The sequence below is a fragment of the Parasteatoda tepidariorum genome, chromosome 11, assembly GCF_982258835.1.
Source record: "Parasteatoda tepidariorum strain Cologne lab strain chromosome 11, Ptep-v5.0, whole genome shotgun sequence".
Taxonomy (NCBI): Eukaryota; Metazoa; Arthropoda; class Arachnida; order Araneae; family Theridiidae; genus Parasteatoda; species Parasteatoda tepidariorum.
In genome coordinates, this window is record NC_141765.1 from 60,971,496 (window position 1) to 60,988,691 (window position 17,196).

The following is a 17,196-nucleotide window of genomic DNA, read 5'->3' on the forward strand; positions in this document are numbered from 1 at the left end:
TGGCACAGACTAATATCGGATGAATTTTACCTATAAAACACAGTTAACAAGAGGGCTTCGTAAATTACAAGTAAGTATATTCAGTTTCCCAGTAAAATACACCATTTACACAGATTGCAAAGCCTCTCAAGAATAAAGAATACTTGAAACTATAAACAGACAAAATAACATTCAAAATGTACAAAACAAATTACACCCAAAGCATAAAATATTTCATGACATACTATTTCCTTTTTTTAAACCATAGAACATGAAATTTTATTTGCTTAAGGCTTAGACCTCAGAAACAAACTTAACAAATGAAATTAACTCCAGAATAAAACTATTTACAAATCATGCTTAACAAAATCCAAAAGAAAAACATTTAGGAATTTGCTGTTTTCTTTTTATGTTGCACAAATTAAGATGTTCAGACAGATTTCTTACATGAACAAATACTTTTGAAATCAGCTACCTACCAATTTGTAAAGTAATAGCGAAAGGTTGAGTTGACTTCACGTCACAGCACAAAAGAAAATTATAAAATAAAACTCAGTTTTTATGTATATGAAAAATATATAAATTAATCCTTTAAACTAAGGTTTTTGGTAAAAATATGTGCTAGCTTAACATAAGTACAAGCATATGCATTAGTAAATTGATTTAATTAAAGAAACTATAGTTAATTAAAAAAAAAAACCTAGAAACAAAAATATAATCTATAGAATACAAGTATATATGCTATTGGTAAAAAAAAATGTGCTTGCTCAACATAAGTACATGCATATGCATTAGTAAATTTATTTCATTCAAGAAGCTATTGTTAATAAAAAAAAAAAAAATCTATAAACAAAAATATAATATATAGAATACATGTATATAATAGTTTTTTTAACAAGAAAAAAAGAAAAAGAGCAAGAATTCTTATCTTGCATAAGTCAACTTAACACTGATACATTCTTTGAAATAATGCATTCATTTCCAACAACACATTCACTCATTAATACAATAAAATTTGTCAAATATTGGATACAAATAAAAGAAGTTTTTATATATCACCAATGTTTTCAAAAAAGAAAACATGAAAAAATTTAGTCGGATAAAAATGATTTCAATATATGTATTCTCTTGACAATTAAATCATTCAGATACAGCTAAACATAAATCACACATTATCTAAGAATTTTTTGTTGTTTTTTTTTGTTGACATAAATACAAGGCACAACTATTATTTGCAAATGGCACAAATGAATTTAGAGGATTTCTGGAGTTCAATTACCAATATAAAAATATTTGTATCACAAAATTGCCTTAATTTTTAATAAAGTGAACTCAGGAACAGAGTCAATTTCTGGACATCATTTAAGGAAACATCTGAAAATCAAGAAATCTGAATTAATGACAAAAACATTTATAAAACAAAGCAAATACAATAGACCTCTTTTTAACCAGTTCAATAATAAAAGCCAGAGAAATGAGTCAGCATATTCTTACAACAAGCTATTTATCACTTGCTCATTTATTCAGTAAAAAATTCATTAGAACTAGGGTAATCTAAATTTTTTTTCTTCTAGAACTATAATTGAAAAGAAAAAAAACACAACAAAAATATTTTTTCAGCATGCATAATTTTATACATATTGACGAAACAGGGTGCGTAGCCAAATTTTTTGAACAAAAAATAAGTACACTTTAAGCACTTAAAAAATATTTAAAGCTTTTCATGTATATACATAAAATCAGACTTGGATTAAGAGGGAAGTCACTGGTATTGGAGTCCCCCAAGCCCTCAAATAATTTAGAAAAAATTATTACACATTTTCAAGGGTAATATTTTACTATCTTTTTTTAGAATCATTAAAATTTTTATGTATTTTGAGTGAAAATTTTACTATATATACAGGTATAGGACAAAAAAGGAACACCTGTACATAGTACCGCTATGCACAGGTGTTCCTATTATTTTGTCCTATACCTGTATAGATATTTGGTTATGTTTATCGTTCTACAACTCTACAAAATACTTAAAACTTAACGGGTGAATAAGGTACAAAAAAATATAATTGTTTGTTGAGCTGACATAGACATTTAATCATATTTTAATGCTGAATGTAATTTGTATAGTAAAAATAAATAAATCAAAATGCTTTTCCAATTCCAATTTTTGTAAAAAAAAATGTGTAATACCAATAAGTTTTTGTTAATTTAGTATAGAATAGTATACAGCGTTTTCATTACAGAAAAAAAATGGGAGAGAATTTCTCACCCTTTCTCAAAAACTGGGTGAGATTTCAAAAAGTTAAGTGAGATTTCTAAAAATTAAAAAAACAGGAATAGACTTGGGAAAAAAAAATTTCTTTAAACATAATACATTTTTAACATCTTATAATTTCTAAACCATTGAATATTTTTGCTGCATCACCATATGGAAAATGTTCTATATCTACTTTCGCATTAGCTATTCTCATTAGGTTGCTCAAATGCTCAGTCAATCTGTTATATTTTGTTTTAATTCGGTTTTGGATGCTAAATGACCTTGCAACAGATGCTGAACTATTCGGAATCACAAATTAAATTTGTAGCATTGTGCACACACTTTCCTATCTTCTACATATGCTAGCATAGGCTTTTCAATTACTTCTAGTATAGAATAGTGAAGTTCGTTGAAGTCATTTCCATGTTCATACTTCTTGTTATGTCTTCCAGTATAGTTTTCACAGACTTCAACTTTTACAAATTGCTGTAAATTGCCGATGAGGGAGTTTGGTAATTCATTAACAGCTAAAAATAGAGCTAGCTTTAAACAACTTATTATAAAGGACTCATTTTCTCTCTCAACACTTGTTGCGGTTGTTTTCATATCTTTTTCAAAATGGCGGAAGACTAAATTTTTTTTCTAAAATTCAAGAGATTTGCACATTTTAAAATTGATAAATGGAGTGAGCGAACTTCTCGCATTATTCATTTTTTAATGCGAGAAAAGAAAAAAATATCAGAGATTCTCGCGCTGTGGTGAAAACACTGGTATAGGTAGTATTCTAAGTTACATATTAGCCCCAAGCCCTAATCCTTTACTGTAACTTAACTAATTGTTAAAATTTAGATTTTTCACATGAAAACATTTTATGCATGATTTAATATATTCACTGTGGAATTATTCATTCTATTCTTTTAATTAACAATTACTTTACTCAATTATGCAAAAAAGAATAACAAGAATAACTTTAAGATTACAATAAGTTACGCTTTATTTGGTGTATTATTTAGATTTAAATAAAATATTTATAAATGTAAACTAAACAAAGGCATTTATAAGACTGACTGATTAAGATGCAAAGACAATAAAGTAAACAATAGAAATCCCAATAAATTCATATAACAAATTAGTAAATGGCCCTTTTAAATTACTATTAAAAACTGTAATTTAGTTCATAATTCACTTAATCAAATGATTAAAAATAATTTAAACAATTTTGAATTGAAAATATAATAAGCATCACAGCTACACACTTTTATGAGAAGTAAATTATTATACGGTTCCTAAATTCATTACATCAGATATGTGATCGATGAAGTGGACTAATCGTAATGCAGGGGTGATTGTGGGCCCAAGTCAAAATTCCAGAAAATTCTTCGAGTAAAAAAAAAAAGAAAAAAAAAAAAGAAAAAAAAAAAGAAGTTTAAATCGAAAAAAATTTAAAAAGGTTTTTTCCTTTTCTCAACATTTCTTAGTTTACTTAAAATATATTTAAAATTTTACACATACCTATACCATTTACAAATACCTATGTCGATGTGGAGAATTAAAATCTACAAATATGTCTTTTTTTCTTGAGTTGATGATTATAATAACTATTTACTGATTAAAAAATGAATATTAATCTTGAATATAAGCTTATAAAGTAGCTCTCCTTACAAACAAATAAAATTAACTGTGTTTTTAAGTTCCACCTTTGCGAATTTGATTTCCGGAAACTTTTGTGATCAATGATTTTTTGAAACGTCTGAACCTTCGAACTCCAGAAACTTCCGGATCACGGTTAGCAAAAAATCCGGATTTTTTCCAGAGCACAATAAACCCTGGTAATGACACAGTTCTCAACAGAACACCGAAGTCAAGCATCACTGGCTGCGCTCAGTAAGTGGGTGGGTGACCACTTTGATCAGCCAAAGCAGGAACTGAGGTATCGGTCCCTATTAAACTGTTCTACCTTAAAAGTGCTAAAATTCATGCACAAGTCCTTGGGCTACCAAAGCAGAGGAGCCACCCCATCTGCAGAGGATCAAAATTGCGATGGCGTGTCTTTGGATCATCTTTAGGGATGTTTTCCAGACTGTCGCTAACAGCCCATTGTGCAGCTCTAGTGTGACATTCTGAATTTTTTTGCTCAATGTGTAGTTCTTCTTCTTAATTCATTTTGTATATAAAAGATAAAATAAAACTAATTTTTTATGCCCAAACTAACATTCATAAAATTTAAAGATAAATTCGTTTTTATTGAATAAATTTCTTTTCTCTCTCTCTATATATATATTGAAAACAAAACATTCCTCATTATGCAAGTCTTCAAAATCGTTTTGCAAATTACTAGCTGTCGCATCCAAAAAAAAAAGAAAAAAAAATCTGGGCTTATGATAAGCATTCGCCACTTTGCCAAATGTGATAAAATTGTAAATTTGATGAATAAAATAGATTTTTTTTGCGAGAGTATTAGCAAATTTTTTTCTAAAGAAATCAGTAATTTTTTATTTGATTACAGTAATTTTCGGTACATGCGTCACACAACCGTTTAGAATTGGGTCCAAATAATATAAGCCTGAAATAAACTATCGTAAAATAGTTTTCTACAAGAAAATAATTATTTAATAAATAATATAAAATATGGATTAGCATAAGTATGAGAATAACTGTCTTGAGATTCGCGGAATTTGATTAGTTAACTGAACAATCACATGCCTGTTATATTTAAGAAACTTGAGATTTTTGAATTGTTAATTTACATTTTTAAACTAAATGATAACGAACAAAAGAATTCAGTTTTTTGAAATGACAAATTTGAATTACATAAGATTTCTCACTACATTTTCTAAATGTTAAATAAGTGAAGTGCCATTCAATTCGTAGTTTAAAAAAAAAAAAATTCTTTAAAAATTGTATTTTTTTAAATAAAGAGTATAATAAAAAGCCAAAATTACTTGACACAATTACAATTCCACAGGTACAAACTCCCATGATTATAAAATTATAATTTTTGTCTTAATTAAATCAAATGAATCAAAAATTTTGAAAAGATGGAATTGTCTACTGCTTTGAATTTAAATGAAAATATTTTATTAATGAAGGATTCCAGTTTTAAGTTCAAGGATAGCAGTATTGATCAAAAAAAGAAATATTGCGTGATCTAGTTTACACTTTCCATTGGCTTTTTGTAAAGAAAGTCAATGTTAAGTTGAAATTTTTATTTTTTTTAAAGAGAAAAATATAGAGCTAGAATGAAAAATGGGGAAATGAAAAATAGAGAAATTGTTATAGGAAGAAGTTATTGGTTCATATCAGTAAATTTGTTAGATAGCAGTCAATTTCTGAAAATTCTGGTTAACAACACTAGACTGTGTTAATTAGTTAAAAAATAAGTTCAGTCTTGAAATTTTCTTTTAGAGTGGCACCCATGGTCACATTAAATAGTTTTAAATCTTTAAACTTCCTTACAATATTTAAAGCAAATAATGAAAACTATGAACCAAGCAATTCCAGTAAGTATTTGTGTTTTTACCTACCATTGGTTTCAACTTATAATATTATGTATACTAAAAGATCAATTCTATTTTATTTTTGATAAATAACTCAATAGTTTGCATATCACTAGTTACCATTGTAGGGTAGGGTATCTATAGAATATCACGCAGAATAATAACTAGAAGCAAAAACCTCTTGAGTAAGATTAAATAACACGTTTGCACACTGTAACATATAAAATTATCAAACATACCACTTGAGTTTTGAACTAAAAATCTTTATTTAGATGTGCGTAATTCCTTAATTTACTATTTCACATATCAGTGTTAAAAAAAAAAAAAAATCTTTTGTGTACTTGAAACTTTGGTTGAAAGCAAACAATACCGTTCAAACAATTTCAGCTTCTTTAAACTTATCAGCTGTACATGAGCTAACAAAGTTTCAATTATAATTTTTCCGATAAAAAACTATTTAAGATTAAAAAAATTTTCTTACCATTCATTCAACTGACTTCTTCTCATCATCAGGTTTTGTACAGCTATCGGAAGAAATATTTTCACTCTGTTCTTCTGCTTTCACACTGAGACTAACAAAATCACAGCAGATGTCAGCAGCACTGTCATCATCTTGTGAACTTTCTTTGCTTATAGAGGTTTCTGGTTTAACTTCAGATGAAGTGTTTTCAGTACATGATCCTTTATCAACAGTATTTTCAACCTCTTTAGTGGGTTGCTCAGTAAGCAATTCAAGTGATTTTGCATCATTTAACGTACTTGACTCTTGGTTTGAAAGATCAATTTTCGAGTCAGAGGAATTTTGGTTATCATCACTAATAGCGCTTGTAGTGGAACTATCACTTTCAGCAGGAGGAACTTTACTTTCTTTGAATGGGGAAATTTCTTCTTTATTTAATTCACAAGTGTTGCTACTTTTTGCTTCATCTTCAAAACTACATTTCTCAGAATCACTAGCCTTATTTGAAATAGAATTTGAAGGGCCAGTAGCTAGTTTTGAATTATCTTTATTGAGACTTTTATCAACAGTTGAACTCAAGACTTCAGATGCTTTATTTTCAAGTGGGGCAATTTTTACACTTTTTTTCTGTTCATTTTGCTTAGAACCACTACCTTTTCTTCGACGAGAAGCATCAGAAGCAGAAATAGTATTGCGTCGAGATCTAGCATCATGATTATAATTTTTATTCTGCCTTGATCCAGAAGATTCTGATAAATTGCGATGGCGTTCGACAACAGGGCCAGTAGCATAGCTGCATTCATATGCCTGTTAAAAATTAAAATTTTTTTGAATTGAGATGGTCAGTTGAAAAAAAAAACGACTATTCTTTAAAATTTTATTCTTTTTATAAGCATTTAAAGAAAACCATTTAGTACAAATTATACACTCAAAAAAAAAAAAAAAAAAAAAAAAAATCAAGGACTTTCCAATGATTAAATGATAGACTATCACTTTTATACAGAAAATAGACAGATGATAGCTTGAAGAAATTATCTGAAATTGTTTTCCTCAATGTGTTATTTTCTTTTCCATTTGTACAAAGAGGAAAAATAAAAAAAACTACTCATTTTTGTAAATTAAATTAACATTTATAAAATTTATAGAAAAAAATTTCTTTTATCCACTAAAATGCTTTTTTTTTTTCACTAACCCAAAAAAGAATACATATTGAAAAATTACATATACACATTTTTTGCACATAGAAAATCCTCATCGCAAAAAAAAAAGAGGATTTTTAAAGCTGTGTAATCTACAGCAATAACTCACGACAAAATTGCACAAATCAGCTGTGCTAAAAAAGTGGTTATTTAAATATACAGTTAGAGACTCCCCATGTATAAAATTAAAACTGTATCAAAAACAAAGATTTTCCTTAAAAAAAAAAAAAAAAAAAAAAAAAAAAAAAACAGTATTGATAACTGATAAATTTATTGGAAAAATGATCGTCAAATAGAGAACACTCATGTACGTGCCTTGAATTTCCCATGTAATAATATCAAGATTTGAAAAAATCATGTGAAAATTAGCAGCAATAACAGCAAAAAAAAAACCCAATTAAAATTCAGTATGGATTTAGCACAAATCTAGCATCAAAAGTAGTTATTGTAGGCACGTTAAGTTGGCATACACAATTCAAATGTCTCGTTTTCTAATAATATTGTATGAAAATATTCGGGATTTAAAAAAGCATGTGGAACAGGATTTTTTAGACAAATTATCATTAAAAACTTTATGAATACTTTTATCTAGATGGCATCCTTAAAAAGATTTTAAACTATCTCTGAATAATCAGCAATGCAAATTATCAACATTTAGTAATTTTGATAAAAAAAAATTAAGGGTATTCAGATTTTCTAGACTAAGTTTTAATCACATTGCTTAAGATTCATATACACTGCAAAGCATCAAACCAAAACATCTACTTTAACAAAGACTAAACACATTCCTACTAGCATTTTATAAGCCAATACAGTGACTTCAACAAGGATCTGCAGATTAAAGACTTCATTTTGGCCAGAGACCTGGTTTGCACATGAAAAGTGAAGCATTTTGAACCTCATGAAGGGAAGCAGAATTTAAGTTTTTAAATGGAGACATGCTATTATAAAGTGGAGCAGTTGGCTTGTCTATTTTTACAAACTTCTTTCAGGTATAGACATAGCTTTTAACTTCTTAAAAACAAAAATAGGAACACAAAGCATGATGTCATTGAAGGGTAATCGTAACATAAAGTGAAAACCCCTGAAAATTTTACTTGCAAAGAATTGATATCAATTTACAAACATGTTTCATATTTAAAATAATTTTTTGAACTAACATTTTTAATTAAATTACTTACTAATGAAGAATATATCTTTTAATAACTACTCCAAGAAAAAACTTACTTCTTGCAAGAATAGCGATATTGGATTTTAAAACCGCGTGAATATGAAACATGATTCATATTTTTTAGATTGCCTGAATACAAATCTGAGTTTTCAAATCCGAAAATCTATGTTTGGTATTACAATGGCGAGAATACAAATGACAACATTGGATTTTAAAAACGCTTCAACACAAATTGCGGTATTGGACTTTAAAGTCGCAACAATTTGAATAGAGATATTGGGTTTTAAAAAAGCACAAATACAAAACATGATATTGGATTTTTTAAATTGCGTGAATAGGAATCAAGATGTTTAAATCCCGTTAATACGAATTGCAATGCGCAACTTTCAAATCCGGTAAATACGGAAAGCGGTGATTGACTCTAAGACCGTGTGAATAAGAATCGTGATATTAGAGGATTACAAGTATTTAAAATGGCAAAAGTTTGACAAACGAAAACAATAAAATTGACAGAAACGTCTAGTTAAAAGGATTAAGCAAAAGTTTCACAATTGCATTGCATTATAAGTTTCTCATTCGAAGAAGTTCGAGAAGCGTTTGTCTTGAGATAAGCAGAGTTTTACGATATTCATAGAAAAGTTATATGCCCTGCTTCTAGTTTTCAGACCCATCTCGAGCTGAAAGAAAGTCAGTATAAGGAGTGAAAAGGTGCTTTAATACCAAAAATTCAGAACATTTTGCTCTAAAATTGTATTTTCGGAGCAAGGCTAAAAAATCTGAACAAATACGATTTAATCAGAACAGTGTCCAATATCTAAACTCGTGATTTTTAATATCTTATTTAATATGTAAAAAATTAAAGAAAAGCAGTTTAAAAAAATAATGTTAAGTATAAAATATTCTTGTTAATCAATACAGAGAAATTAACAGCTGAAAGGTTTAGAAATAAGACGAACGGACAGACAGATAAAAAACAGACTTTGCAAACAGTATAACTGATTTTTGAAATTAGAAAATAAAGATGAAAGTAAGACAAAATTATTTAAACACTATATAATACTAAGTAAAATAATTTTAAATTTGTTAAATACCCTGAAGTCTTCAACAGTCTTAAATCTTTGGAGAGTTGCCTTTAGAACTGGATCAACTTTAAGTGTATCCTTTTGGCCAGAATATTCAAGGAATGCCCAAAATTTTTCAAGACCATATAAATAGCCTATAAAATGTAAAATAATAAGTTGTTGATAAATACTATAAATCAACAAGTTGGTGTCGAACCTATCATTCCCAGTTCGGATGAAAAATTGGCATTTATGTTTCTAGATCTGCCAAATTAAGTAAAGAGGAAACTTAATACTCTATTAGCAAGAATGCTTTATATAATGAGGATAATCACTGTGGCTGAATAATGAGAAAATCATGATTGGACAAAAATTTAGCTTCACACTTGCATCTCTAACAAGGGAAACTAGGGAAGTGTGACGCCAATTTTGAAATAAACTAGTGGGATGTATGCCTTATGAGGAATAATTTTGGGGGGCAACATTCGTTTCGGCCCATAGAAGGTCCTGTCAGAGATAAAAAATAATTCGATATTTAGAAAAATTGGTATTTTATTACTTCAATGCAGACTATTAGTTATTGTAATTATCTCATACTCTAATTAATTTTGTGGTACTTCCACGTACTATATAATGCATCTTTATTGTCAAAATTGGTTTCGAAAATTTTATATATCTGTAGTTTTCAGAAAAACCTGTTAGGTTAATTAAAAAAAGAAAAAAAAAATATTATCAAATTAAAAAAAAAAATTTTTTTCAAAAATTTTTCTAAATTAATTGGAGTATGTAATAGCAAATCAATTAATGAATAATTAATAAATAAATTAATTGGAGTATGAGACAATTACAATAACTAATAGTCTGCATTAAAGTAATAAAATACCGATTTATCTACGTATCAAATTATTTTTTTATCTCTCACAGGACCTTCCACGGGCCGAAACGAATGTTGCCGCCAAAATTATTCCTCATAAGGCATACAACCCACTAGTTCATTTCAAAATTGGAGAGTCACACTTCCCTAGTTTCCCCTGTAAGTGATAATTAAAAATTGTCTTGGTAGATATTCTGTAAAAATGTTAAGAATTAAAGAATTAAATTTAAACTGCAAATCAATACTAATTATACCACCCTTGGTAAACAGAATATGTGCAATTTCCCCATTCTCCACAATTTTCCCTTCTATGTTAACATGTTTTTGGCAAATCCTGTTTTTCTCTCCTCACAACAGTATATTCCATCTGATTATATTATTGAAATGTACTGCTATCGAGGAAAAAGATTTTCCAACACTTGGTTACAGAGAGGGAAAAAACTTAAAGAGTGGGGAAATCCCATAGCCTTGAGACCATTTAATTTACAAACAGTATTATAATAAATAAGTTAAATTATTCAAAATATAACATTTACTTATTAACACTAGATTGATCAAGGAAGTCATTATGACTGCTTTTTCATTTGCAAAAAATGTACAAATAATAATGCATAATTTTTTCTTCCAGGTGAAGTAAATTTTTTTTATTGTTAATATTTACTAATTTGTTATATAACAAACTTATTTTGATAAGCAAAGAAAGAATTTTTCTGGAAATTCGGTCCATTTCTAAAGAAATCAGATTCAGTAAGTAGCTAGTTGATCTGAAAATTAGTTCAATAGAGCTTTATACACAACAGAATATCTTTTTTTCTTTTAAGCTTCTGAAAGAAAACTTAATTGTAACACATAAATAATGCCAGTTTGTGTGAATAACACTAAATTTTATTTTAGTCTAAACTATTGCAACTGTATAATCACATATTTAAATCAAATAAACATGAAACATTTAAAATCGATAACAAGAAAAAACCAAATTTTTTTTGATTCTTTCAGAGGTAGAAAGTCCTATTTATGGAATAATCAGGACTTCGGCAAGTCCGAAAATTTCTCTTTCTCTCTCTGAATAATAGTCTTTAAAGTAGACACCAAAACTCAAGTTTTTCAATAAAAAAAAAATGGTGATAATCAAGGTTAATTTTACACAGCGCTTTCCCATAGGTTGAATGGCATAATAATCTAAAATAAAGAATCAAATTAATAAATAAAGCTTGTCTGCTGGTGTACTTTTGAAACACTTAATATTCTGTTTCATTAATATTTATAGTTTATTCTTCTCCCTTATTTTTTTAAAACTGCTCTTGTTTTTTCAACAACTTTTTTTATGGGCTTATTAAAAGGCAAAATAAATGTTATTTTGCTTTGAACAAATTTTTTTACTAATACTTATATTAAACAGATCCAGAATGTAAAAATAGAATTAAAAAAAAAAAAAGGAAAGCAGTTTTGTTGATGTTTATTGTTAAAAAGCGCCCGGAAAATAGATGCTTTCAGTAAATGGAGATTTGGACACAGGACTTTGTACAGTATCTGTTCTTTTTGATGTTATATAATCAAGCATGTCTGCATTAGACATTTAGAATAAATAGAAAATAGAGCAGCTTTGCCAAATTATTTTTTGTGAGAAAACATTGCATAGGTGCTGTTATGCATACCTTCTAACAATGGCCATCCAGTCATTGGTAGTACTCAACCACAAAACTGGGTTACACACAACAGTTAATATGATCATATTAAAACTACAAAAAAGTGCATCTTAACAGAAACCTATTATGAATAACTAAATGTATATGAAAGTAATATCCAATAAATATCATAAGGTACATGAAATCCATAAAGCATATTATGGTACAAAATTAGATTAAATGCTTTATTTTATTTATTTTAAAAACTTAAAACATTTCAGAATACCTACAATGAGCAGCAGAGAATTATGTATTTAAATTCATTACTTAAATAGAAAATTCAACCACTTTTATTTGAGAAAGGGATAAAAGCTAAGCATAGAAATATAAAACAGGATTTCCTGGGAGTTGTCCAGTTTGACCATTGAATGAAAAATTTCTGCCTTGCATGCCCCTTAAACTAATTTTGAGACTCAATATAGCACAAAAAAGAAAAAAAGGCTTATTCACACCAAATTTTTTGTAAATCCACACAGTGATCGGATCACATTTTTGACAGCAATTAATTGTTCATGGTTGTTTTCCTGTGGTTTTTCTCATTTTGATAAATTTCATACGAAATTAGAAAATGCAAATTTTGAATTTGAGATATCACTTTTTTGGGAACTTTCTTATTCTTTTTTCAGCTCACTTCATATGGTTTTTCAAACTCCGATATTTTTAATATAAACAATGTTCCACCTTCGAATTTCAGTTACCATTTTGATAATTTTTTCTTTTAAACCTTTTTTGCTCCTTTCATAGTTTTCAAATCCGGATATTTTGAATGAAATGCTACTATGACATTCATATTTGAGTTCCATTATTGACATATGAAAAATAATTTTTATTGCTGAATGACAGTTTTTCCCACAGTAATTAATTATTATGTTTGACTATTTATGTGTAGCTTTTCGAATTTCAATATATTTAATGCACTACAAGTTATCCCTTTTTGATGTGTATGATTCCATCGCAACTCACATTGTTGGATGATAGTCTTTCCAGTTGTTATACAAATGATTGACATATAAATACTTTCTCTGAATAAAAATAATTTTTTTTTAAGGATTTGGAATCCAGATTTCTAAAGGTATGGTGTTCTGGAAGATAGCCCAATGGTATTTTTACTTTTTTGTTATTTCTCTAAGCCAATTGGGCACATTAGTATCTTAGCAGACATTCATAAGACTTTATTAACATTTCAAATGTGAAAATGCATACTCTTTAGGCAACATGTTCCGAAAATATAAACATTAAAAAAGTACTTCACAAAAAATACCTTAGCAGATTTTTTCAAATTATAGATATAAATGACATAGTTTAAAAATTTTAATACATGTCTCAAGTTTAAATTATTTACGAAAATGCATCTGCAAAAAGTCATTTCAGCTAAAAAGGCTCATTTACCCCAGTCTGTCTCAGGAAAGACTGCATATTTGCTAAAATTATAAATCATATATTGTCTCAATAAAAATTGCCCTGAATATGTGTTTATTACCCAATTTGTTAGTTATATCAACTAGAGTATAAATATAATTAACAAATGTTTATGCAATGAACAAAATTAAGAATGTATATTGCGATAATTTTTCCCCCAAGCATAATTCAAATTTTTGACAGAAAATTGAAAAAATATTACCCCAAGACTAAAATATAAATATACATATATAAAACAACAACTCAAGAATAGTATTCGCAGACTTTTGAGAAGAACTACAAGTAATAATCTAGATTTAAAAGCAGTGTTATTTGAGAGCAATAGTATTAAGTAAATAAAATGAATAAAGTCATAAACAATAGTAATAAGTAAATAATAGTATTCAGTTGATTAAATAAAAAAGTAAATCTGTAGAACAAAATGAACATTTAAATTAAAAGCCCCAAAACTAAAATAGTAAAAGTAATCACCATTTTGTAAATCTTTTAGTGTTTCATTTTGGAAATCCTCGAACAAATCTTCTCTGAAATGTTTTTCCAGGCCATAGCTGAAAAATCTAAATAAGCACTCCAGACCATATCTGCAAAGAGAAACAACATAGGTATAAAATTTGTTTCACAAAATAAGCTATAAAATAAAAGAACCTGTAATACAGGTCACCCTGCATTACCAAGAAGGAAAAAAAAATTAACCTTTCATTTAACTTTTTTAATAAAGAGCAATCACCTTAAATTGCATATTCATTTCAAAATAGGAATGAAGATATTTGAAGAAAAAAACAAAACAAAAACATTAACTATAAAACCTACATTTAGTTTTAAAATCCTAACACGAAGTTAATTTTATGTAAAAGAGGCATTTTCCCCTCTGTTAATGCAGGAAAATATGGAATAACAAGGGGGGAAAAAACATAGCCAGACTTTTCAACAAAAGAAGCACCTAAAATATATTTTTAATCACTTTCCAAAAATAAAAAAAAAAATAAAAAATCAATCATAATTAAGATCTGTGCAGTAATAAAAATATTTTTTCTATCGTTTAAAGTTCTTTATTTATAACATAAAATCAATAAAATTCAAAAAACTTTACACTATCATTATAAAATAACAAGTTTCTGACAAATTAAGCACTTTAAAAACGTTATGCACCTTGCAATTATAGATAAGCAATGTGTTTTAAATTCTGCAAATTTCACAAATAAAAGAAATATCAGATGAGTAAAATACACACCATAACTTGCAATAAAAAGTTAATTTACCGATATTGCAGATTGGCATCTTCTGTAGCCAATTTGCGAAATTCTGTATACATTTTGCGATTGAAATGATCTCTTAAGAAAAATGACCAGAACCGGAAAAGAGTATTCATTTCTTGGGATTGTCCAATACCCAAAACTTTTCTTTCTATGAGAGAAATCGATACATTAAACATATTGAAGAATAACAAATGCTGATATAGTTAAAATAAAAAATATTATAGAATATAAGAGGCACTTATTATCACAGTTATCTTGCCATTTACATGCACTCAGTATAATTGAACTTGAGATTGATATAGATATGTCAGGTACTGTTTCTTATGCATCTTTTTTTCCTTCATTTAATTGAATGAGACTAATATGAACCAAAAGGGCTAATATTTTAACAGTTGAAAATTTTTTTTGTTGTACAAAATGTACTATTTCTAAATTGTATTGATTATGAAGAAAACACTTATAACTATTGCCCTGTTACGGTTGGGTATAGAATAAAAAATGAAAAGTTGCAAAAATGTTAACAATTTAGAAAGAAAAAAAACTAAAAATTAATTAATGGCCGGGTGAAACATATAGTTAGTACATTTTTTGAAGTGGTGTCGCAAAACTTTTATAACCCATAATGAATAGTAAATTTTCTTCTTCAAAAATAAGTTCCAGAAGATAACAAGTATATTCTAAAAAAACATACCTTCTTCTCCATAGAAGCTCCCTGAGTCTAGGATGAAACAAACAGAAAAAAACCTTGGCTAGTGAAAATGAATTAGTCCAGTTCTTTTTTTGAAAAAATCTTTGTTGTTTTATTGGATAAGAACATGTTAAAAATCATCATATTGAGGCACATCATGTAAGGAATCATCAATGGCACATCCTAAAAATGTGGTAACTAGTGATAACTGGAACAGGAGTCCGGACTTATTCTTGACACGGAAAAGCTGCCGACATTCTTTTTGAGATTTTTTTTTGAAGAGATTAACAAGCAGGAGATATCCCGATCATGAAGTTAGAAAATGACTGTGAAGGATTTCCATCACTGGCGGTGGCTGGTCAGCGGATCATCTTAAAAGCTGGAGATTTATCAGGAAAATTCTTTAGTAGACATTAATCCGAGACAATGAAAAGGACAGCAGATTTACAACATGGCGGTAGATGAGTTAGTTACAGAGAACAAAACAACAAAGATTTTTTTCAAAAAAAGAACTGGACTAATTCATTTTCACTAGCCAAGGTTTTTTTTTTCTGTTTGTTTCATCCTAGACTCAGAGAGCTTCTATGGAGAAGAAGGTATGTTTTTTTAGAATATACTTGTTATCTTCTGGAACTTGTTTTTTGAAGAAGAAAATTTACTATTCCTTATGGGTTATAAAAGTTTTGCGACACCACTTCAAAAAATGTACTAACTATATGTTCACCCGGCCATTAATTTTTAGTTTTTTTTCTTTCTAAATTGTTATCATTTTTTGCAACTTTTCATTTTTTATTCTATACCCAACCGTAACAGGGCATCTGGTGCCGTTCCGCTTTTCGGTTGGTGTATATAGTTTTTAACTATATTTATTTTGACCAGTGATTTCAAATTAATTTTTTTACTATGAGTAATGTAAGATATTATTATTCAATGTTTAATACAATTAATTTCAATAAATTTCTTTAAGTTTGGAGTAGGAAATGAACTGTTTATTTCAATAGTTTTTGATATAATAGCCAAATAAACAATAATAAATTATGCAATGTAATCAAATTTTTTTAATAGACTTTATGTTTTGATTAGTTAATTAATATCTTGTTTTGGTTATTTACTAATTTGTTTCATACAATAACCAAATAGATAATTTTTTTAAGTTGAGTTAATAATAATTATTTGTCATAATTTCTGTAATTGAATATTACAATTGTTTTATAATAGTGATTAAAAATAACGATTTTGATTAGGATGATTAATATAAATATTTTTGATTAAATAATAAGTAGTAATTGGATAAGATTTGGTAAATAATTTTTCATATAACAATTTAAAAATAAGATTCCTTTTATTTTATAAAATTGATGTTTACATAATTTATTTAAAAAAATTTTTTTTTTCACAGCAATTGGTTAAAATAATAATTATTATTTAATATTTGGTAAATTTTATGTGAACTAAATATTTTGCTTCTTATGCTTTTGAATCAGGTCATGTTTGATAATTTAATTGATTATTTTGTTGAAAGGTTATTGAATTGATTTTTAATATGAATTGCCAATGTCTTACTCTCCTATATTGATAAATTATTAGTGTTCTAATCTATTATACTACAATTACATATTTATGATTAACTTGTTTTTAAAATTTTTTTGGGTA

At 27.6% G+C, this 17,196-nt stretch overlaps 1 protein-coding gene across 5 annotated transcripts in view; it reads right to left on the reverse strand.

The window, feature by feature from the left end:
- Positions 1-212: 212 nt before the first annotated feature.
- larp (La related protein) overlaps positions 213-17,196 on the reverse strand; it is a 54,823-nt gene continuing 37,839 nt past the window's right edge. For 4 of the 5 annotated variants that reach the window (XM_016061352.4, XM_016061354.4, XM_016061353.4 and 1 more), the window contains 5 exons: positions 14,859-15,003; positions 14,071-14,180; positions 9,652-9,776; positions 6,212-6,997; positions 213-1,353 (listed from right to left, as the gene is read on the reverse strand). In XM_016061352.4, coding sequence (XP_015916838.2) covers positions 6,215-6,997; positions 9,652-9,776; positions 14,071-14,180; positions 14,859-15,003 — 1,163 coding nt within the window. In that variant the 3' untranslated portion in view covers positions 213-1,353; positions 6,212-6,214. The remainder of the gene's footprint in view (positions 1,354-6,211; positions 6,998-9,651; positions 9,777-14,070; positions 14,181-14,858; positions 15,004-17,196) is intronic. The other variant, XM_087154856.1, reaches the window with a different exon arrangement.